The 25255-nt window shown below is 35.6% G+C and overlaps 1 protein-coding gene and 1 long non-coding RNA gene across 2 annotated transcripts; one reads left to right on the top strand and one right to left on the bottom strand.

Annotated features, from left to right (window-relative positions):
- Positions 1-5988: 5988 nt before the first annotated feature.
- On the top strand, positions 5989-8892 carry LOC112095409. Its single transcript, XR_002903808.1, has 3 exons — positions 5989-6115; positions 8016-8078; positions 8699-8892. It is a non-coding gene; the product is annotated as an uncharacterized LOC112095409 (long non-coding RNA).
- A 1440-nt stretch (positions 8893-10332) lies between these two features.
- On the bottom strand, positions 10333-21550 carry LOC21388269 (two pore calcium channel protein 1A). The gene is made up of 25 exons (XM_024177334.1): positions 21215-21550; positions 20468-20611; positions 20250-20359; position 19951; positions 19805-19900; positions 19204-19334; positions 18852-18912; positions 18500-18666; positions 17337-17442; positions 17103-17180; positions 16336-16397; positions 15798-15870; positions 15402-15467; positions 15147-15290; positions 14455-14512; positions 13919-14026; positions 13407-13467; positions 12892-13060; positions 12744-12808; positions 12370-12460; positions 11774-11860; positions 11428-11505; positions 11234-11262; positions 11018-11128; positions 10333-10702 (listed from the first exon to the last, which is right to left on the bottom strand). Exons 1-24 carry the CDS (start codon positions 21347-21349, stop codon positions 11041-11043), a joined length of 2208 nt encoding a protein of 735 aa, XP_024033102.1. The 5' UTR covers positions 21350-21550; the 3' UTR covers positions 10333-10702; positions 11018-11040.
- Between the last annotated feature and the right edge of the window lie 3705 nt (positions 21551-25255).

Here is a 25255-nt window from a genome sequence, read left to right as displayed (position 1 = left end):
CCTCTGTGGTGTTAAGTGCATAAGATAGAAGGTTTCCACCTGAATACCTTTCAGGGGGTTTAATGTGTCTCCTTTGCCTGTCTCTTGTCAACATGTAGTCATTCAGCCCCTGTTGGCTTAGGGTCTGTTGACTGGAGGTATCCTCTGGTTGTGCAGGTTCTTGTCCTGACTGTTGGTCGGTTTGAGCTTCTCTAGTGTGTTCCTGTGGGCCAGCTGCGGGCTGTTCTTCGTCCACAGCGTTTTGATCGAACTGATCATTGTTCTCCACCTCAAATTGGAGCTCCTGTGTCAGGGTAGTCCCTATACCTACATCATTAGAAGAGACAGCAGTATCTTGTCCTTCCTTTAAGTAAGGCATATCATTTTCATTAAAAAGAACGTCTCTGCTAATGATTATTTTGAAGTTAGGACCATTCCTTTCACATAGTCTATAGCCTTTGACACCCTTGGGGTAGCCTAGAAAGACACACCTTATGGACCTGGGATCTAGTTTTCCCTCTCTTTGGTGTGCATATGCAGCACAACCAAAGACTCGGAGGTGGCTTAAGTTTGGAGGTTTGCCAGTCCAGCATTCCTCTGGTGTCTTTAAGCCAATGGGCTTACATGGACACTTGTTTATGAGGTAGCAAGCTGTACTAGCTGGCTCTCCCCAGAATTTTTTGCTTAGGCCAGCTCCGAACAACATACATCTCACCCTTTCCATTATTATCCTATTCATCCTCTCCGCTATCCCGTTTTGTTAGGGTGTCTTCTTTACTGTTCTATGCCTTAAAATACCCCTTTCAGCACAAAATGTTGAGAACATATTATGACATAATTCCATTCCGTTGTCAGTTCTAAGGGCCTTTAATCTTCTATTAGTTTGGTTTTCAACTAAGGCTTTCCAGAGTTTAAATTTCTCAAAATATTCATTTTTGGATTTTAGTAAGTAAATCCATACTTTTCTAGAGAAATCATCTACTATGGAAAGAAAGTACCTGTGGCCTCCATGAGTTGACACACTCTCTGGCCCCCATAAGTCTGCATGTGCGTAGTCCAATGGCCTTTTTGCTCGGTAGGCAGAGAATGAAAAACTGAGTCTGTGCTGCTTTCCCAGAATGCAGAGTTCGCAGAATTTGAGTTGGCTGACTTTGTCCTTTCCCAGAAGGCCTTATTTGCTCAGTTCTTGTAGCCCTCTCTCGCTGACATGAGCCAGTATTCTATGCCAGATTTCTGCCTGTTGGCCATCCTTCGTTACTGTTGCAGCCACTCCATCAGCTGTATCTCCAAGCAGCACATAAAGACCATGTTGTTTTTTACCCTTCATCACTGTTAGAGATCCTTTTAGTACCCTAAGAGTTCCACCTTCTGCCTTGTATGAGAAACCAGCATCATCCAGCGCGCCAAGAGAGATAAGGTTTCTTCTGAGGTCTGGAACATGTCTCACGTTTCTGAGTAGTTGAGAGGTGCCATCATGCATCTTTATGGGGATTGAACTAATCCCAACGACAGAGCATGACTGGTTGTTTCCCATGAGAACATTTCCTATTTTTAGTGTGAGATACTCAGAGAACCATTCTCTCTTGGGGCACATGTGGTAGGTACACCATGAGTCAAGTATTCACTCCTCTTCTGGCTTAGTTTCTCCCATTACTAACATCTCAGAACTATCATAGCCCTCTGCCTGATTTGCTGCTGCAGCTTCTTTCTCCTCTGATTTCTGCTCAAATAGTTTCTTTTTCCATTCTTTGCAGAAACGTTTAATATGGCCCACTTTGTTACAGTAAAAACATTTCCTAGGTCCTGTTCTAGATTTTGACCTAGAATTAGGCCTAACCTTGGGTTTACCTTGATCCCTCTTCGGGTGTCTTCCTCTAACCAGTAATCCCTCATCACCGTGAGTATCTTTTCTTTGATACATCTCAAACTTAATTTCTAACTCTCGAGACCTTAGTGCGGACAGAACATCATCTAAGGTAAGGCTCTCTCTCCTATACTTAATTGCATTTTTAACCTCTCTAAAGTTTTCCGGTAAAGAGATTAACAAGATTATAGCCTGATTTTCTTTCTCCACCTTTTCCCCAATATTTGCTAAGTCTATTATTATTTTGTTAAAATCATGAAGATTCTTGTCTAGACTCTTGCTTGTATCCATTCTAAAACTAAAAAGGCTTTCTTTAAGGTAGATTTTATTAGTGAGGGACTTAGTCATACACAATTGCTCGAGTTTGAGCCATACCTTAGCAGCTGTGTCCTCCTCATTTACCTGTCTGAGGACGTTGTCGGCGAGATAGAGGATTATGGTGGAGTATGCAATTTCTTGCATGTCGATCTTCTCCTCTTCTGTTCCTTTCACATCCTTCATGTCTCCGAGGACTTTGGCGACCTTCTGTTGTACCAAGATTGCTCTTAATTTCTTCCTCCATAAACCGAAATCTCTAGAACCATCGAACCGTTCTAGTTCAAACTTTGCGGTACCCATCGTTTCTTCTAGAGATTTACACAGAGTCTTCGATTTGCCTAGTACCAAACCAGGCTCTGATACCACTGTTAGGTCGAAGCCAACAGAAGACTCTAAAATGGAATAGAAGATAACAATCGACACAAAAGGATTTTACCGAGGTTCGGGCAAAATGAATTACCCTACGTCTCCGTTGAGCTCTCTCACAAGAAGCCCTTTCACTATTAGATCAAAGATTACACTCTCACAACTCACAATCTCAAAGAGACTAACAATCTGCCCAAGAAAGATTAGAAGAAAGAATCCCCAAGAACGTTTACAGAAGAGAAATCAGAAACCCTAGAAACACTCTGATTTCCTCTTAGCACTCAAAACGCCCAAATCCTCTCTTTCTCTCTCTACAATTGCTTTCGAGTCTCTCTCTCTCTAAAAGTGAATAGAATGATCTCGAATAAGGCAGAAGCAACATTATATATTAGAAATACAGATAGCCTTCACCGACTCATCAAAACCGTACACGTGTGCACCTGGGATTGGCAGTTCATTAATTCTTACTCTTGTCAAACGGCAAGTCGTTTTTGATCTAATAGGAAAGCTGCAAATTAGATGATGTCGTTTTACTTGGAATTACTTCTTCATTGAGTCTGGCTAATAATCCAAGGAATACGTGGAAAGCAATAGGATCATGATATATGCAGTAATTCGTAAGATGCCTCGTGTTGATTGTTTATTATATGCTATTCCCTTTGTGATAAAGCTTTTTCTATCACTCCGCATAATGCCCGTCTCCTCGTATTGATTAGTCGCACAATTTTTAACACATTTTTAGAACCTTTTCCGACTTGATTGTAATATATATATATATATATATATATAATATTCTCTACTCTCAAGTGGGAGGATTCCAAAACCACTTTTGGGAGTTGAGGCCTAAGAAAGCTTTGAAAAGGTTTGGTCATTTTGAGGGGAGAGGTAGCATTAGTGGACCAGATACCAAAGGGCAAAGGGGCAATAAAGACCAAAGAGTGCAAGAAAAAAAAAAGTACACGATTATTGCCATTTCATCATCATTGGTAATTAATCATATACTATATGCATAGTGATAAAACAAAAATTTCACATGACAAAAAACTATGACAAAAATTTCACATGGAGAATTTGAATGTGTGTGTGTGTGTTACCAATTGTGATGTGTAGCAGTTTTACGAGCTAGTGTGTTTAGTTGAATGGAGTTAACGAGAAATGGATGGAGGGTGATAAACTAATCCATTATTTGGTTGGAGGTAGTAGACGAGGAAAGGGTGTGATAGAGGGAGAAGTCTGGCACACCAAATTTAATCCTTTTCCTGATGAAAATTCTAGAAATCTATTAAATTCAAACTAAAAAAAAAAAAAAACTATTTACCCTACAAAACTTTTGTAAGGAATAATAAAATAGACTAATAATTAAACAAATAACTATAACTTATTATTTTCTCCCCTTCATTATCAAATAACATGTATAATTATATTATTTTCTCTGCTCTTCGTATTCCACACCCACCCTTCTTAATCTATCAATCCATCCATCCAACTCCTCCACCCCAACAACCAAAAAATAAAAAACAAATAAAAAACATCACAAGAAAACATGGCATACTAACTGTTGTGTGGGAAAATGTGACAGACGCGTGGACGAAGTATACCGCGACACGTGGCCTTGACTAATCCCCACCAAGCAAGGAACCCTCGACGCTTACAGACCCCTCCTATTCCGCTGCGAAGGCCCAAGGACGAAGTCCAACTTAGGGCAACGATCCCTTATGGCGTCGACTGATTGCACCGTCGACACTAAGGGATGAAGATCTCTCGACTGCAGAAAGGGCCACCGAAGAAGGCGGTTGGGTTAAGTAGTGCTGACGACGAGGGGAACGTCCTTTAGAGGACGTAACGGGTTACGTGCAGAAGTGGAGGACGTCTGGAGGCATTAATTGTAAGCTGTCAGACCGCTCCCACAGGGGACAGAAAAGTATTACGGAGAAGCACAGAGCCGTGATAGAAGACTAATTGGCTGAGTGAACAGTGCTAATTAGTGGGCTACGTTTGGGCCTACCAAAGGAGAGCACTTGAGTGCTTCTACCTATGAAGGAAACCCCCTAAGCGAAGGAAGCCCAATATAAAAGGAGGAAGACCCCCAGGAAGAGGGGGGTCCGAAGAAAAAACTCAAAAGAAGAATAGATTCATTAAGAACGAGTATTGTAAATTGTGATTTTCCCCAAAGAGAAATACAAGATTACAGTGGATGTAGCTCTCAAATTTATAGAGTGAACTACTATAAATTTTCTCGTGTCATTTATCTATGTACGATATAGTAAATACATGCACACACATATCCATCAACTCCTGATACGTTAAACTACACACACACGGCCGGTAATCCGAAGGGAAACTGAGAGGTAACCCGGTCAGTTTTTTGTTGGCGAAATTTGACCGTCAACACTAACAAAAAGGAGAAGGGCAATTATCCCCTTTATAGAGCTCGAAAAGTAAAGGCTAGTAGGTTTTGAAATTTGTGATTAAAGAACAAAATTAGCACGCTGAGATTCCCCCTTTTGTTTTCTTAAGGATCTAGATTCCTAGCACATCTAGATTTCTCTAAAATATGGATAGCATATAGCAACAACTATCTATTATCAATCAACACGCGATTATATCAAAATGACATCAAGAATATATTTCTTCCTATATTGCAGAATTTTGTTTTTGTAATACATCTCTAAACCATAAATAATGTAGCAATTTATTAAAATGGCGTTTCCTTCTATTTTTATTTTTCTGACAACTGGTTGAATTCTAACTATATCTACCCTTTCACTCGATGTTAAAAGAAAAGGACAAATCCCATTAGGAATCATTCGTTACTCATTCCACAGTCTAGCAAGTTGGAGAACAAATTCATCAATTATGAAACCATGGAAGTACAGCTACAACCACGCATAAATCTTGTCATTATAACTTGCATGCATAACTATTACCGTTGAAGTACATTTATGGACATATAGATGAAAACGAAAGGACCAAAAGAAACAACAAATAATTATGGTACAACTCGCACACAATAATACATGCACTAATTAATACTTGATACATAGTTTTCCGTTGGCGGATAACGTCGCCACAATCTAGTAGCTAATTGGCTCAAACTTGTGAAACCACTTTAGGAATCCAAGGGCGGCGTCCCTCGCCTTCTCCGGCGGGGGCGTGGCCGGGTTCAGCACCTCGTACTCCGCCTTCCACTCTGCAATACACGTGCTGTTTTCTTTTCCTTGGAGAGGAGTGAATGTGAAGGTGACCCTGTATGGATCGTACATACGGCGTAGGTGTAACATCTCAATTTTCAGACTTAAACTTTTGTGCTAATTTTATATGAAAGAATTGTAAGAGAAATGATAAAGAAGTTTAAGGATTAAATTGCAAGACTTTAGGGGACATGATTGAAAAAATGTTCATAGTTAGGGGCCATATTACAATATTAAGAAAAAAAAAAGAAAAAGAAAAGGGAGAAAAAAAAAAAAAAAAAACTTTGGTTTGGTTAGAAAACAAAGGGCTTTCTTCAAAATTCTTAGGGCAATCCGGTTTTGGAGAATGATGGTGTAGAAGCTTGGAGTGAAGAGGTGGTTTGAGCAAGGATTCAAGGTAGGAGTTTTCTTCTTCTCCTTCAATTTTCGGATTTAAAATTTGGTGATTTATTGTCTAGTTTTGTTTATGATCAAAAGAAATTGTGGAGCACCTCTTGAAGTTATGAATTCTCTTTGAGTTGGTAAAATTCCTGAATTTAAAGGATTGAGTGTCAAGAATTAAGTTTCATTGAGGATAAAGGACTTTGAACTTGGTTTATGGAGAAGTGTGTTGAATTACTTGATGATTTTTGTTTATAACCCCTGATTTGGTATACTAGAGATATATATAAAATTACTTTCCATGAGTTATTGGTAAATGGTAAATAGAAGGTTGAATTGTTACTAGTTAGTTGGGGTTAGAGATGGACACTTTGGGTTTTCGAATGAGCTATTAAATGCTAAGTAACTTAGACTATGGTTTACATCACGTGTATGAGTTAACAAGGGTGGCTGTCCTACTTCACCTTGGTCACGTAATTGTTGTTTAGGAGAAGGTTCTCTAAGGAGTTGTTTTGTTGTATGTTAGCATTGAATACAACGGGCAGCCTGGGAAAACAGAGAAACTGAATTTTGGATTTAAAATTTGGTGATTTATTGTCTAGTTTTGTTTATGATCAAAAGAAATTGTGGAGCACCTCTTGAAGTTATGAATTCTCTTTGAGTTGGTAAAATTCCTGAATTTAAAGGATTGAGTGTCAAGAATTAAGTTTCATTGAGGATAAAGGACTTTGAACTTGGTTTATGGAGAAGTGTGTTGAATTACTTGATGATTTTTGTTTATAACCCCTGATTTGGTATACTAGAGATATATATAAAATTACTTTCCATGAGTTATTGGTAAATGGTAAATAGAAGGTTGAATTGTTACTAGTTAGTTGGGGTTAGAGATGGACACTTTGGGTTTTCGAATGAGCTATTAAATGCTAAGTAACTTAGACTATGGTTTACATCACGTGTATGAGTTAACAAGGGTGGCTGTCCTACTTCACCTTGGTCACGTAATTGTTGTTTAGGAGAAGGTTCTCTAAGGCGTTGTTTTGTTGTATGTTAGCATTGAATACAACGGGCAGCCTGGGAAAACAGAGAAACTGAATTTTCCAGAAATCATTCCAACCTTGTTAATCATAGAACCTTGAAATAGACATCCTAAGCTTTGATTAGAGACATGAATTGCCTTAAACGGTTAAACAGATAATCGTAGCCTAAGATGTACATTTTTGAAGTTAGGCTTAGAGGCTGGGTTTCTGCAGAAAAACCAACAAAATTCGATCTGGTTTATCATATTTTTAGAGACTTAAACGGATCCAAAACTAAGCTTGTGATACCTCTTTGAAAAGCTCTGGATGTCTACTTCGTTTGGGTTCTGATTTTGTAATTTTTGAGGCTACATAGAATACTTTGTGAATATTTTTGTAGTAATCGTAAAAGTGCCAATTCCAGAAATTAATAAAACAAAGAACTGAGGTATCTACTTTTTGAAATGGGAGTGCTGCACTTAAACCACCTTTGCCACCATTTAGAACAGGTTATTAGTGACGTGTGAGAGTTGAAACCACCTCATTTGGAGTTTTGTAGCTCAAGTTGTGCGCATAGGAAGTTTCATATAGAAACTTTCTAAAAACTGTCAAAAACGGAAAAAACATAATTGTGATTTCGTGGAAACTATTTTTAAGGTACTTAGAGATGTCGGATTCCGACATATGATAGTTCGTTGGAAAGATATACATGTCTACTTTGTTTTGAAGTTAATTCTGGAATTTTTAAAGATAAAAAGAATATCTTATGAATTTTCTTCTAAAGATGGACGAATCAGTGAAATTCCAGTTTCAGGGGAATGTGATTATGAATTAGAAATTGATTTATGGTTGAGGTATTGAGCTCTAATAACGGTGGCCAATTTGTTTTATTTTGCACAGTGGAAAGGAAAACGAACAAGGGAAACGAAGAGGGTTAAACTCAGATTTTGCTAAGCAACTCAGGTAAGTAGAGTTTGACTTCCCTACAGCACTTAAAAACTTTGTTTGATAGACTTTCTATGGAATGTCTAGTATGCCATTATGTGAATTTTTATGACATTGTCAATGTGTATGGTTGTGAATGCATGCTTATGTTAATATATTGTATACAAAGTAGAGCATCACGTGGAATATTAGATTACTTGTGATTGAGCACATAATAGCATGCATGTTAGGCTAGTACTGCCAAGTCCTCAAATGACTTCTATTGTGATATGGTGATTGATGAAATTGTGATTGAGCCGCGCAAGTCTCTCGAACCAAGTGGGTGATGACAGAAACTATATTGTGATATTGAGAAATTGTGATTTTGAATGCGCTGGCCGTTCCCTTGAACCAGGTGGGCGATGACGTGGAACCTGATATTGTGATTTGAGATAGTGGCATGTGGCCAGATGGTGAAAAAGTCGGCGGCAGTACCAGGAGGGCCCTAGTGATATGTAGTACACGTGCATAAAGTGTAGGAATTGATTGTCATAAGTTACCTAAGATGTTGTGATGCATATGTATGTTAAAGTAAGATTGTGTAATTGTAGCTCTACTTATTGAGCTTAAAGCTCATTAAAATTTGCTCTGTGCTGTAGGAAAAGGTAAGAACAAAGCAGAACAGTAAACAGGGGAGCTGGCTTCGTTGACCGCTGTACATATGATTGGACCAAAGAAGCTATACACAGATTGTTTTGGATTTGTAAACATATATATTTTGGAGTTAAACACATAAACTTTGGATGACTGTATAATTTTAATTGTGGCTAGAAAACTTGATAGGAATGGTGTATTAACGAAATTTTATTTTAGCAAAAATTTTGAAATACCATAGTTTTTACGTAAGATACAGGTAATGGTTAGTGATTGTGGCGCATCCTTAGAATTAATAGTATGAAAATAAGGCTACGAAGGAGATGCTGTAAGAGGGTTGTCACAGTAGGTCACCTCCAACCACGCGATAAGTCACTGACCTTCCACTCTCCACCCTCTCTATTTTCTCTGTTGACTCTTTCACGTAGTTGTTTACCTCTACACATGCAAATTCATGATAAAAATCTTCAAAGAAAAACAAAATACACTCCAACGTCTTTCTACGTACGCACCCGATCAAAAGGAAATCTTAGAGTTCTATATACATGATCTTTAGGTATATCGTGTCACATATATACAAAGTTATTTCATGATATATAACAAGATTTACTAGCAAGGAGTGGAGTGCCGATCTACTTGGATTTTTTTTCATAAATGTAAATGTATTTTTCTTCTTTGGAAAATTTTATTCACTCATTGAGAGATAAAAAAGATGTTATGTACGACATGGGGGTTCTAACTGCCGAGATAACTGAAATTTCCTTTTCTCTCTCTGCTGGCAAATTAAGCACCACTTCTCCTTTCAAGCTTCTCATATATATATATATATATATATATATATATATATATATATATCCTTCTATCTCTATCTCTATCTCTCTCTTGTCTCTTATTGTTTGTATTTTGTGACGAGGGTGACGCATTAAATAAGGACATGGGAACCTATCTTCATAAAGGGACTAGTTTAATTAAAGGAAAACCGAATAAAGTCTCACTTTATATTTCATTCTATCTCACACACGTAGATAAGGGCCTAGAGGATTCGTGCCTATAAATTCTTTCATATGCAACAAAAGAAGAGGGGTAATTCAACGGAAGTCGACTATCAGTTTCAAAAGCAGATGCTAATCTTCTCATATCTTCATATATTTATGTAAATTTGCTCATAGATTCAATGTTATATTGTAAATAATATGTGAGGATTCCTTTCATTTGCTAATGGAAACTAAAGACTCGACCCCTCCTTCCATCATAGACCATATAAAATCGACTTGAGATCTCACCCACTAACCAAGTTTACGTCCATTTTATCCAAGCGACACTTGAAAATCTAACGTTCTCATATCTAGGTACTAAAATAATAATCAGAGAGATTCAAGTTGTGCCTATTACACGTAAATAAATGAAAAAAAGAAGAAATATGCTTCATGAAATGGAGTAGAAAAATGCTTAAAATCAGCAGCTAAGTATCATCACTAATAGAAGATGGATTTCATCTTGCAAGATCTACCTTCTATTAGTGAGTGGTGCTCAGTAGCACTGATGCCCTATAGCATTATTTGACGGAGTATAGTATGTCATCGGACAAAATAATTCCTGGAACCAAAAAACACTAAAGAAGACAAGGCTAGGCCAAATATCACAAAAGAAAACAACGCAGTTTCTATATATCATTTCATTTCGTCTTCTTCCCTCTTCCACTGAGAGTGCATTACATTGTCTATTCTATCAAACTATAAACAGTACAAGTTTGTTAAAGAATTCGCTGGTACAACAGATAGAAAAGACACAGACAATAACAGGCCAGGAGTGGTTAAAAACACATAATACATGGCCGGCCAAAAGTACAAGACTACTTTGGCGTACTCATTCAACCTTTTAAACCGTGCTTACTTTGAGGGGAGTCTCACTTTCTCAATAATTTCACAATCTGAAGACCATCTTGAGATCCTAAGCAAGGAGCTGATAGCTTTCCAATCTCGTTCACTCTCTCTAGATAACAAAACAGCCTGTGAAACACCGAATTGGGAACAACAATCAAACAAAAGGGCAGAATGGATTCTGCAGAAAAGCCAGAAAAGAATGGACCACTATATTGAGACGATCTCGGCTACAGTGACACTCATAGAGAATGCTTTGATAAATAGAGTAAAGACCATCGAATAAAACACGAAATGTTTTAGGCACAAGTCAAGAGTAAGCCTTCAACTGTTGTCCATCATAATGCATTCATGTATAAATATTGCTGCTAGTGTCAAATTCTTTGAAGAAGTTATAGCTTTGACCACTAAAGCAAGAATTAGAAAGATAATACTGGCAATTACCAGAATGGAAAATGAAGCTGAGCTTATGCATTGGAGCTCTGTGTTTGATTTAGCTCCGCACTCAGCATGTGGTGGAGAAGCGCATCAACTCTTTGGCTCCTAGACTTCGAGCTGAAGAAAACCAAATTAGTGAGTCTAGACTATTTGTAAGGCTTGACCTCTTGAATAAATAAGAGCAAAAGATTTTGGAAGTGATAACTTTATACCAATACGTACCCAACAGATCGGCGTCCTGCTACTGATTCCTATTTAAGGAGGAGGATAAAAATATAATTAAAAACTGGTGACAAGTTCATTATCTAATAAACACATGGGAAACGGAAAAGAATTTGAACACAACAGTATCTTTTCAGATATCGGCATGGCAATGCAACATTTGTTATTAGCTCAAACAAGGAACAACTCCAAACCTTGTCTCGTTCTTCACCTCTTTCTGATGATTCAAGATCCAGTTCAGCAAAGAAAGCCTCCAAGACAAATGCAATAACCTAAATTGTACGGAAAAAGAAAGTTATTGGTTAATTTTTCCATAGGCTTTTAGAAGGCAAAGCAAGAGAGATGCATTAAAAAAAAGAAAAAAGAAAAAGAAAAGAAAAGCAAATTGCTTGTGCTAATCACAAGGGCTACGCATCAAGCCTTATTTTCAAGTTAAGAATTCCCAACACTGGCAATAGAAAACCACTTCCGATAATTACACTTGAACTCACAACATACAAAACACTGATGAAAATAATGAAGCAGCAGAATGTAGCTTACTAAATTCAATAGCAGCAACACAGTTAGTAGATAAAAACTGATGAAGTACACAAGTGTCCAAGAAGTGCCCGTCAAATCCTTGTAACTCTGAAATGACAAACCAAAACAGTGACATTTAAAAAATTATCTATTATATCACAGAAAAAAATTGAGGAAAAACATGGGCAACAATTTAGTAAAATACTGTCGTAGTCTGAAATCAGTTGCAAGTACAATAATTGTTCAAAGAAGGCAATACTAGCTAAACTCACAATTGAACACAAAGAAAGATATAAATAAATGTATAAGGATATGTGATGTGATGTGTGTGTGTGTGTCACAAATTGGTCAGAATTCTTCGAATTTTTCATTCATGGTGTCCCAATGCGGGTTGGGCTGTATGGGGCAGGTCCCAGACGACTTATATGTTTGCATTGCACTCCGAGGAACCTCACAACGACTAAAATACGCAATATTAGAATGATGCTACTAATTTAGTTAAAATATAGACAAAAAAAAAAGAGACAAAAGTGTCTTCCTTACTAGCAAACGACTAAAGATGACTGTACTCAATAAACACTGACCAGAATTTAGTAACTTGTGACATAAGAATTTACCTGCATCCACACTTGCCAATTTCCCATGACTAGCAAATTGAAGAGTGTCACCATACCATTTGGGTAATCATTGAAGTTGAAGAGTAAATAACTGATTTTGTCAAGAAAATCCAATTAATTTAATATTAAAACTGTAATGCAACCTGTAGCGGAGCATTAACAAACTAAAAGAGATCTAGAGTGAAAAAACTCCAAACCATATATAGGTATGTGACTGATATGGGCACTGGCCCATAAGCCCATTATCTTTAAAATTGATACTCACTATCGTATTATTTTTGTATCTTTTGTCTTTCTGGTTGGAAAGGACAGCTATAATATTGACGCAAAAAGATGATATTACGCAGTTAGTTTTTCCGGTGGACAAAGGATACTCATCGTCAGAAAGATCTGTTGCTTCCAACTTGGGATTCCCAGCATTAACCATTCCTCCAAAGATCTTCCAAAAGAGAGTAATAAAATTAGATGATGCTGTAACTGTAGCACCAAGAGCCAATAGGTAAAGAGAGCAGTAGATTTTACCTGCACACCAAGAGAGCAATAGATACACAGGACACAGAATAGTATCCCTAGATATGGCATCAAACTCGGTATGAGAGTTAAGAATGTTGCTATGAAGGCTCTGTAACGCTGGACGTACAACAGCAGCCTTATCAATCGCAACATTCTTGCAAGAAGAAGGTATCGAATCCTGTTAAGGAAGAAAAAGAAATGAGAGCAAATGAAAAGAAGAGGAAAAACAAAATTAGTTCAAAATATATAACCTAAATGTAGGTGCTTGGAAGCTGATTACACTAAAATATGAGGCTAACTTCTAAAAGGTTCTAGACATGACAAGTACCACAGATTAGTCATGAAAAAAGTTTACCCTCGAGGATTCTTCCCCATGACAAAGAAACGAGAAGAAAACCATGCAGAAAAATTACTATTGACGGTGGTGCATAATTAGGAAAACTCATTGAGGAAAATGACGACCAATATGCTTTGGAAAGGTAAAGAAACTCGACGGTAGGAACAAGAGTACAACTGTTTCGTACCATTCTCCATTTGAAAGAATAGACCCTTGAGGGGATGCAAAAGTTACAGTTTCTCCAATAACTGCAAATGAAATAATTCTGTTAATACAGTATAACTAAAATGCAAGCAAATGTATCTCTGCAAGAAATGAAAGGGGGAAAGAAAGGGTAAAAAGAGAAAAAAACTAATGCGTGCACAGATGCAACAGTAAGCTAAAAAGAACATAACCTTTTATATGAAGTCCAAATGGGGAACGAAAATGCTATAACATAAAGACAATGATACCAAACGTGTACGTTCAAGTCTGTTCAGGTTAGTTTGAGACACTTTATCCACAAAAGAGAATTGGGGTACTTTAAGTCATAAAATGGGAAGTGTTGGGAAAGAATTTTCAGTATTTTTCCACAGCATGTAAAATTGCTTCCTTTGTTTTCTGATTTTCTTTTGTTTGTTTCTGATTATTAATTGTTTCCTCTACCTTTTTTTTTCCTCATCATTCACAATTCGGATCGTCTTTGCTGTAGTTACTTACCTATAATCCATGTGATAAGAAAATCAAATTGATTCTGGCCATCCCTCCAATAGTTCTCAAATCCATATGCATATATTTTCAGAGCCATCTCCAGTACATATATCCATCCTGCATAACAGAAAGCAAATCACCAGCGAGAGTACAAATATTGTAAAATTAACTAAACAAACAAAAAGAAAGGAGGTTAGGAGATGAAACGGTTTGTCTTAATATTTTACAGTTAAGGTTTTAGTTTAGACATTTCTAATAGTACTTTCTGTTTCCCATAAATACATCGTAAGAAGCCTGGGATGAAAGAGAATTTTAACCAAAAGCCAAGAACCAATTTCTCGTCCTTCATTTTTCACCATGAAACATTTAAATAGCTAGAGAACCATTGGTTTGGCGAATAGTTAGATGTAACCACATTTCCTGAGTCTTAGTCCGCCTTAAAAGTGAACACTAACTAAACACGTCCTTTAACCACATAGGCGTTGCATTCTGTATAAATACTTTACAAAAATTCTGCAAGAAATAACGCCTTAGTAAGCCCTTACCAAAGACGAACTCCAGCCCTTGCCACACCTTCTGAGCAGAGTTGTTTTCTATATCAAGCTGCAAAGCAAACAGTTTTTAAAGTTGGCATTCTTTGTAGTAGAATTTATTCATAGCGTTCAAAAGGACCCAACTATTCATTTCGTTATATTAAACAATTGCATGGTTAACAAGGAGGTCGAGCAATCCATACACAAATTGTATCAAAACTAAAAAGATCGTTAGCCTTTCTATCTATTGATGCACCAACACTTTTCTATTTTCTTATTTTTTTCTCAGGAAAGAACTTAATTCCTACTGAGAATGTCTAAGATGAAATCTAGAAAAGTACGTCTTCTTCGATTTTTATTCAACAAAACATTAAAAAAAAAAAAAGCAAAAACCAAAAACAAAAAAGTATAGGTGCACAAGCATATGGAACTATCTCCGGTCCTGGGTATACATAATTGACCTTAAAATCTTATGAAAAGAATAAACGTCTGAAAGCTAGCTAAAATAGCAAGAACAAAGAATATAGTAAGAAATCAGCCCTTGAAAAATAAACTAGACTGCTCCACCCACAAGAAAAGTATATTTAAAGTACTAAGAATGTTAAAAAGGTAACTGTACCATACGGCAAAGCAAAGATCAACTTAAACAAAGCAGAGTATGTTAATAATTGCACTAATACGTTTTATTAGATGTTAGACCATACCGTTGTTTCAATGATGACAGTGACAAGATTTACGATGAGAATGAAGGAGATAATGTATCCAAATTTGGGGCTCCGAATAAAGGCCTTCAAATTTTCAGAAATGCGTGAATGGTAGAAAGATGGACAATATTCAAAAAAAGATGGCTGCAACAAGAACAAACAGTGTCACAGAGCAGTGTAAAAGCTCTCCTTCATGCATAATAAAGTTATAACTTATAAGCAACTCCCATGCATCAAAAATACAATTTGGCTTACAGTATCCTCTTTCTGGAATCTCAGGGCAATAGCATTGCAAAGGTCTGTAAATTCATCCAAGTTGATCTGCATGCAATGGATAGGGTCATAAAACAAATCATAAGTCAATCAATAATGAAATTAACTACATACTTATTCTACATATGCGGTATTATAATTAGAAAAAGTCAATTTCTCCACCCCGAAAAACATGAAAGATAAGAAAAATATTACACAAACCGACAGGAGTGGTTATGTAGTAAAAGAGAACAAAAGCTTTAAACAAGGAAAAGTGGCTCCAACAATGTTAAAAAAAAAAAAAAAAAAAAAAGATTAGAAAAAGACGTTATGTAGGAAAAATTCAATTTATTGATTAAATTATAAAATAATGAGAATTTAGTCAAATTATTTGCATACCTTGAAGTCACCACTGTCGTCTAGCTCATCAAATATCAATTCAAATTCTTCTTTAGTTATTTTTGGCAGAGTCCTGAATGAAAGGCAAACAAATCATATCAGCTTCTGCAGGATTAAATCCCACACTAGCAGTGAGATACCGAAAAATATTACAACCACACTGCATTTTAGGTTGCTCTGGAGAGTTGTTAACTATGGCTGCTGCAGCAGCATCTACCAGGAAGCAATAACAAAGTTGTTGTAATTAAGTTATAGAGCCCATTATAGAATTGGATTTTTATACTGTCAGCTTTTAAGGGTTGAATTAGAGCAGTCAGAGATGCCCAATTTTGTACGTGCAACAGCATCCAAGTTCAAAGTGCAGAAGAAGTTAGAACTAATGATTGGAAGTAACATTTACAGTTAACTTCGTCTCAGTGTTTCTCTCCATGGCAGAGCTACTATCAACTATAAGATTGTGGAACTCAAACTCTCTTCAATATAAAGGTCAAAAACATTTCGATAGTTCCCTACAAATTGATACTGACAGCATTAATACCTGTATTTATTCAACTCCTTGAAGAGTTCAATGCATTCCTCCTTCTTAATATATTTACGATTCTGTAAGCGAACAAAAATGAGGACCCATTTGCGATAAATGTACTAAAATATAGAAACAAAAGCATTGACAAGTACAAGGAATCTAAAGAACACTTAGAATGACAGAATCAAAATAACTGTGAAAATAATCCAGTTCTACAGGATCCCAGTGATCAGTAATTCCAGGAAGTAATTTGTTAGCTTCTCATAAATGTTTTAAATACGTGTTCCTGGTTTGTAAGAAGGCTTGTTCGGACTTTTGTTTGCTGATATTTTTCCTTTTTCATCATTTTTTTTAAAATTTATTTAAACAAATAATTTGGTGCAACTCTATCGATGTCTACTACATACAAAAATTTGTGCAAGAATAAAATGAGTTTAGATCTAAACGTAATGAGTAACAACTAACGACACAGCTTGAACAGAGCAAGTACACGAAATGGACACCTAAAGAGTACCCTAGAAACGTGAAGTGCCAAAAACCCCAGTTAGATCATAAAAAGAAGATGGAGAAGAGCTAAAAACACCCTGTACTTGAAAATAAATGCAAAAATCGATCTTGAATGAAACCACAGATTCATGGTTCAGGACCAAATAAATATGGAAACAAAAAACCAAATAACCAACATGGCAAGATATAGTATCCTCGGTGGTGAAGCAGATGATGCAAGCTTTCCGGGAGGCATGCAGAAAGGAACTTTAACCAATGAGTGATAAACTACTTACATCTTTATCTAACAAATTGAAGGCTTTCTCTAGTGTACGCTTCCGCATTTCATCCATTTCAGAAACTTGTTTAGCGAGCTATAAAATAAAAGAAATATTTTCAGTATATGCATTAAAGTCCTTGAACAGTAAACTGAACATAGCAGCTAAAGAAACCAATGAGACACATATCAAGAGTTGCAGTTGTGTTACAATCATGATACAAGAGAAGCGTAATAGAAAAATAAATTTTACCTCGCCTTTGAAGCTGTCATAAACAACGGCAAGGATCAAGTTGGTGACAAAGTAAACACCCAACAGCACGTAGAGAACAAAATACAAGCAATACCAGCGTGACACCCTTAAGAAACAAAAGGAAGTGCGTTAGATTGATCGTAATAAATTTAGTACGATCTGAATGTAACTAGCAGGTTAAACAAGACACATCTAAGCCAAAATTGACTTAAGATGTTGTGTTCGTAAGTACGGTGTATCAATAGGTAGATCTTATAAATTCATCAGACAAAAAGAAAATGTTAAGATGGTCTTAATCGCAATATATAGAAACTCAAGAACATGTTTTTTTTTTTAAAATAAAAATGCAGGGCGGAGTGATCAACTTTAGCTACTCCTAGGATGAACATCGATCTGTTAGTCTAGAAATAGTCTCAGACGCTTCCCATGTGACTCAAAATGAACATCGATCTGTTAGTCTAGAAATAGTCTCAGACGCTTCCCATGGGACTCAAACTTGACACCTTCCATCTACCAAACCACTTGGAAGTAAGCCCAATGCCACTAAGCTCCCACGTTGGTGGTAGAAACTTGGAAACACGTTAAGAGCCAGTTTAACTAAGTGCCAATGACCGATATCATGAAATCCAAGCCTTTAGCAACTCAACGAAGTACCTTAAGGTCCTAGGTTGTGTTCCAAGATCCAAATATAACTTATTAGATACAACATTTTCAGACTTGAAGAACACATGAGATGATAGAAGACATTGAGGCTTGGATAGAAATCCCATCCAGTTTCAAAACCTAGAAATCCCTCCATCATAAATATACAATCCATTTGAACATAAGGAAAAGTTCACTAACTGCACAATAGGGAGAAATAACAATTGACAGGCGTAAACCGAAAGGCCATGAATGATTGACAGAGATAGAATTGCTTTCCTTTGTCCAACATAACGAAGCTAATAATTTTACTATTACAATGTACTCTTCATTAACTTCAAAAGTGAAAAAAACTTTTTAGAGCAAATGTTACAAGAAAGATTAAATCTCAAGTCTACTGAACAGATGCTTTTGAATTCGGCCTTAGAAAAGCATATAGTTATACTAAACTTAAGAGTAAACTTTAGGATTGAGAACTAAAAGAATGAAGAACGCTAACCCTTGTTCAATGTTGCACTTACTTGTAAGCAGGAATCCAAACATCTGGATTGTTGGATGTAGTGAATAGAACAAACATTTGATACAATGTGGTACCGTACGAAGTAAACAATGTTTTTCCCTGTTGGGTATCCTCAAACATGACATAGGCGACCCAACTAGCAAACAGAAGAAACAGAGCTGATAGAGCCTGCAATTGAGGAATGAAAATAACAATAGCCATAAATATGAAAGCATTATTAATTTAAAAAGAAAAGTGTGTTTGAAACAGGAATAATTGCATATAGCAGTTTGTCATCTCATAAACCAAACGATACGAGAGTTAATCACAATTAACAAAAACTAATAAAATAAAAAGGAAGGTTATCAACAAACCATGACGTTTAAGTACGTGCCAAGCATTCCAGCCAGGATTACGCTACTCGATCTTAATTCCCTATGAACAAAGTTTAAATGGAAAACAAGAAAAGAAAAAGTAGACCATAAATATCTCTCGTCTAGGTTGATATTCGAATAACCAATAATAAACTGTCCATAACTGGACAAGATGGTTCCATAATTAGCAAACCATGCTACTCCAGGCTACGGTTAAAAGTGTTCAGTTCAATGTAAGAAGTTCTTGCACCTTCCACCTTATGTGTAGATGTTATTAGGTATGTACATACAAAGGCATGATAATTGATATATGCTAACTATAAAGGGGAAGGAATATTTTATCGTGCAGTACCTAATATTCAGGATGAAAAAGACAACTCTAATATATGGCGCAATCCTGAAAGGAAGAGAATCAAGAGCCGCCGGTGACAAATAGAGAATATAAAACAGCAGATCAGCAACCAAAATTAACAGGCAAAACACCTGAAATAAAGGAAATAGATAATGTAAGGCGAATATTATTAGTTCAGCGAAGGAAAATAAATATCATAAAGTGTTTCAGTTCTCCGGATAAACAAATGCTCTATTTCTTATTATTTCATCCAAGTGCTTTCTAGATGTTCTTTCCTAATAAACAAAGAAACACCTCAAATTCTCATTACATGAATTTCCATGTAAATCAAAGTATATAACCTCAATTCTATGGTAATTTCCTATCAATTGAATATTTTGGAATCTTATTTAATCTAACTTACAAATAATTCCTAAGAAGTTGAAGATTTTAAAGATGTAAAAAAAAAACGGAATCTTATTTAATCTAACTTACAAATAATTCCTAAGAAGTTGAAGATTTTAAAGATGTAAAAAAATTAATAAATAAATAAAGGAACTCCATTAGGAAAAAACAAAAAAAATCAGAAACTAACTCAACAAAATAACACAAGTGCAAGTACCTTAAACTGATTAAGGGGACGTTTCCAATAAATACGGGCCCCTTCATATGATAATGGGAAGAAAGTATGTACTATCAGTATAACAAGCGTTATTCCCTGCACAAGAAAATAGAAACCACAAATCCATCACATCATTCCTATTCAACTCTACTGAAAACTAAAGAACAAGAATCTGACACAATAAGCTCCGAGGTCTTTACGGTCCCGTTCTTTTCGCTGATTCGAGTTTAGAATTCGAGTTTTACTACAGTAAAAAGCTCTCAGAAACAGTCACATCTAACTTTTTTGCTACAGTAAAAAGCTCTCACACAACATCACATCTCAACTCGAATTAAAAATTCGAATTAGCGAACCGAACGGGCCAGTGGATATATCTCGAGGATGTGACGCTTACCTCATAAATAAGAGACTCCCAACCAGTCAAATATGGCAGGCGGCCAACCACTCATAAATAAGAGACCCCCAACCAGTCAAATATGGCAGCTGCCCAAGAAAGTAGTAATCCCGGTCACTGCAAGAATATGCAGTAGTACTCTTGTAACACCACAAAGGTTTCTGCAAAGAATTCAAGTATAAATGTTTTCATGAATACCAATTATAGTAATACTACATGGTACAGGAAAGGAATAATAATTCTAAACGAGTAGAAAAAACCATACAAACCTCTAAGAAATTTAGGATAACAAGTGCAAAATAGTTGAGGGACCAAATGAAGTCCAGTTGAGTGTAAAAGAAATAAAGCTTTGCAACACTTTGAAAGTTGGATTTCTCAAGTAATTCCTCAGGTAAGCCAATCCCATCTTCAGCCTGCAGAATTCATGCTAACTAATTAAGATGCGAAATCATTCGATTGAAGTTCCAATTAAAGACTAAATTTTTACTAATTTTTTACCGATTATTTCAGAGAGAGAGAGAGAGAGAGAGAGGAGTCAAATCAATAATTAACCAAAAGAGCCTGGAAAAGGCATTCCCCTTCCCTTTCTATTTCGTTATGCAGATTATAATTCTTCCTGAAATTACAAAATCCTAGTAGAAAAAAAAGTCCCAACAGAAAACCAAACAAAATAAGTTCCATATTTTTTTTTTCAATTTCCTTATTGAGGAAGCCTCCAAAAGAGTCTCGGAACAGAAACGAAGAGCATAAATTTACAGTAATCGAAATGGCGAAAAAAGCACCGCATTCATATCCTACTTTTCTTTCTGTTTCAACGAATAGAATTCATCTCGAACGAAAATCCAAAACGGCTTACACAACTCCATTTCTATAATTTGTCAACGAGCTCAAACAAATCCATTTCTAAAGCAAAATTCAAGCGTAAATCAGATCAAGTGAAGGATCAAAGCTGAAAGCAAGCTCATATCACAGAAAAATCGAAATGAAATTGCAGAAGAAGAGGCATTGAAACAGACCAAATCGACAAGCGCAGCAGCTTTCTGGTAAGGAGAGCCGTAGGCTATGGCGTCCGATCGTCGTCTGAAGCTTGCCGACCTCCCATCGCTCCTGGCATGGCCACTGCTTTCTCCGCTTAGCAGAGGCTTCTCCATCTTCTTCTTCTTCCTCCTCTTCTTCTTACTTTTTTTGACGGAAAAAACGCAGTGATAAGGCGACTAATCGAACTTCCAAAAAAAGGAGGAGAAACGTCTACAGTACCTTTTTATTTATTTTTATTTTTTGGTGAATCGTTAGAGAGGTTGTTGGGTTATTTAATGGTAATATACGTGAATGCGACTGAAACTGATGGTAATCAATTGAAAGGGAAAAAAAAGGAAATGTGACCAAGAGGATAGAATTGAAGGACGGGTTCCATGTCGGCACGGGCAAGGTTATTGAATGTGTGTCCTCACTTTCCTTACAATGTATCTCCCTTTTATTCTTGCGCAAAAAAGAAAAGGAATAAATATATATTTTGAGAGATTCTTTGATACGATTGATATATCGGTAGACATGTTTTTACTAACCGTTAAGTTTACGTATTTTTTAATTTTTACGTGATTTTATATATATTATATAAATATAAAACTTGACTTATTGATATATTGACGTATCGAAGAAGGTCTTATATATGATAGAAAATGTTTTTTTAGACCAGCAAAAGAAAATGTTATACGATATATGACATAAATAGAGAGCCATACAAAACATAGAAAGTGGCAACTAGGGCTGACAATCCGGATAGTAACACGACAACACGACTTAAAACCCGCATAAAATTAGTGAGTTTGGGTTTACTATAATGGGTTTGAGTCATAATCGGGTTGACATGGTTAACACAATTAATAAATATATTGGGTTAGGATTGACCTCTTAATACGAAATGACACGATTAATTATATGTATCATCTGTAATATAATGATATGTGATATAACATGAAAGTTTATATGACATTAAATATAAATAATGTGAATTTTAATATTTATATGTAAAATTTATTTTTTTTAAGAAACAGATAAATTGATCAATAAACATGTCTTGATCATGTTAAATAAGTATTATTATATTATTTAATTATTTAATATATTATTTTAAACCGATTATATAAATTGACACAATTAATACAATTAATAAATAAATTATATTTTAAATAATATTTTTAACACATTTAATAAATAAATCATATTTAAATTAATATTTTTTAATATAATTAATAAATAAATTAACACAAACACAATTTACTAACACAAATTATCATCTAGTGGCAATCAGGGAGAGTTTCCCTTAAAGAAACAAAACTACCAAAGTAAAAGAGAGACTGCTAGACCACTCCACTACAGCAACACCAAATCGCCGTGGGCCCATGACTAAGAAGGTGAACGTGGCCACGTGGACTCGGCCACAACTTCAAGCCCACCACGTCCAATGACCATAAATAAAAAATTGAAGGCAATTAATGCAATCATCATCTTGTCTAATCTATGCTCCAATACCGTTCACTTTTGAGACGATTCCCTAAATCCAACGTCTAAATTCTACACTTCAGACTATGCACAACTAGTTATTTGTCTGTCTAATCCCGCTACGGACCCACACATCAAGCACGTGGCGTGACACCATGTAATATCAGCGGAGACAAATATCTACCATTTGGGAAGGATATTTATAGAAATCTCAAATCATGTATAGTGTTAAATATCAAACGACATCAAAATTGAATCATCAGTTCCAATTGATAAAGCACAATTTTTTACAAATAGATTTATCGACTGTCTCTTATAAGCGTTAATTTTATATATCTTATATGCGTTAACTTTATATATTTTTTTATTTTTACAGGATTTTATATAAATTTTACGGATAAAAAAATTAACATATCAATATATTAACGTACTAAAATAATAATTCACTAATTATATCACTTAATAGAAACCCCAAAGGGTTGACTGGTGCACAGAAGCATTAGTGCTAAAGTTAGATTTCCCCTTTTCAAATTAATACAAAATGAACAAAAAAAAATATGAAAGGAAAAAAAAAAAAAAGAGAGAAACTTGAGGAAGAAGCAATGCAAAATTTGCAGCATCATGGATAAAGATGAAAGCTAGCAACGTATTCGTACAAGTAGACAAACAACTATAGTCCTGAGAAAAGAATAAAAAATGAGTAACAAAATCTGAATTAAACTAGCAGAATACTGGCTATACTCATTATACACACCGCGGAGGAGACGTATCTTTTTAGGATATGGAAGGGTCAATCAAGAGCTCCTCCTCCCGATTAAAAGTGAGCTTGTTCTAGGTATTAAAAATTTTACTAATTACACAATCAATGAGAGACCAAAAATTTAAAAAAAAAAAAAAAAACAGAAGAAGGGTAGCAATGAAGAAACCCAACATGCCTACAAGAACCTCCGGCGTATTGAAATGGTCTTGTTTTTCGTCTTTTGGAGTTTCCATGCGCCTCGCGATTACATCGAACCTGTAAAAAGTTACCCAGCTATGTTAGTAATTAGCAATTAGTGTGGGAACTATACAAGAGTGTTATAGTGGAAAGAATTTGCTTGACTTGACTAGTTGGAGAAGCTACCTATCCATTTCCCTCGCACTTAAAACCTTAAAACTTTTAAAACTTACAGGAGTAGTCAACCGAAGTTCTTATGTTCTTCCATACTGAGTACACAAGAGTTGGAAATCTATTTGCTTGAATTTGAATCATTTAATGCAACGGCATGTGTGTCTTACAATTTAATTACAGAAAGTATATATTACAAACTAACAAGTCTAATAAAGAAGACAAGTATCACAAAATATCTTGTTCAGCATGATAAAGAGGGAAAAGAATTGCTCAAACTAAACTAAAGAGGGAAAAGAATACAAGTATGTTCTTGGTTGTCCCTTCTTTACAATCTCTTTATATTGAAACTTTAAGGTGTACTCATTTCCTCCTGCCCATATTCATTGAATATGTGCTTTAACAACTTCAATTTCTTTTATATTTTTTGATATTCCAAAATCCCCCGGACTCACTTTATGAGCCCGAGCTTTTTCATAAAACTTTTGTGATACTCTATAGATTATATTAATTTATGCACGAATAAATTAATCGCATTAATTTACATCAAGAACTCAATTCCGGAAAAAATACCTGGAAGCCGACTCGGATGATATCTTGAGTTCTTTGACCACGAACAGTCCTTGCTCCAATCTTTGTGTTTAGAATACCAAAATCTTCCACGTCAATTCTTTGATTCTACGTAGATGTGTGTGTGGGCACATGTGAGACAAAACTGGTTTCTGAAACACTCGAATTTTCACAAACACCAACGCATGCACGATGTGGAATTTTTTGGAGAAAAAATATTTGCTCTCTTTTTCCTAATGAGTAAATTCGGCCACACTGTTTTTAGGGCTGAAAAAATGCTTCAAAAATTGTGTCCACAATTTTCTATCATTCTCATATTTAAAGAGTAGAAGTCAAACTTCAAAACAGGATCAAATCTTTATCTCTAATTTTGAATTTCGGAACAACAATCCCTTCCCCTTATCTCTAAGGTGGCCGGCCATATTAGGGTTTCCTAACCCTGTGTGTGGCGCCAATTCAGATAGGGAAGGAAGAGAAAAATCATCATTTATCCTGTAGTCCAATTTTGATTCAGATTCAAATTCAAATTTAAGTCAAACTTAAATTAATTTGAATTCTAAATTGAACAACTTATCAAATAAGTTTAAATGGATAAATCTAGATGTGTTCAAATTCAAATTTAAATAATCACATTATTTAAATAATAATAATTAATTCTCAATTAATTATTTTTCGAGTATTTAATTTTAGAATTCCGTAATTCTAAAATCCTCATTTTGCCCTTTGTGTCTGGTAGAATTACAAGGACGACGCGGGAACATATGGACCTATAATCTCGAGTTCCAATAAAATTAATAATTAATTAAACACTTTAATTAATTAATTAATTCTATTAATTCCAATAGTTACTCCACTATAAACTTGGAATTGAACTCTC

Source organism: Morus notabilis, unplaced genomic scaffold, assembly GCF_000414095.1.
Source record: "Morus notabilis unplaced genomic scaffold, ASM41409v2 Scaffold418, whole genome shotgun sequence".
Taxonomy (NCBI): Eukaryota; Viridiplantae; Streptophyta; class Magnoliopsida; order Rosales; family Moraceae; genus Morus; species Morus notabilis.
The sequence above is the reverse complement of the archived record's forward strand: the minus strand, read 5'-3'. Positions and strand labels throughout refer to the sequence as shown.

Bases quoted from the DNA above. Each gene is read 5' to 3' on its own strand.
- LOC21388269 (XM_024177334.1), bottom strand. From the start codon at position 21,349: ATGGAGAAGCCTCTGCTAAGCGGAGAAAGCAGTGGCCATGCCAGGAGC. The intron at 20,612-21,214 runs GTCTGTTTCAAT...TGAATTCTGCAG, and splicing joins CTGCTGCGCTTGTCGATTTG to GCTGAAGATGGGATTGGCTT. The intron at 17,181-17,336 runs GTAAAATTTATT...TTTATTTTATAG, and splicing joins ATGACAGCTTCAAAGGCGAG to CTCGCTAAACAAGTTTCTGA.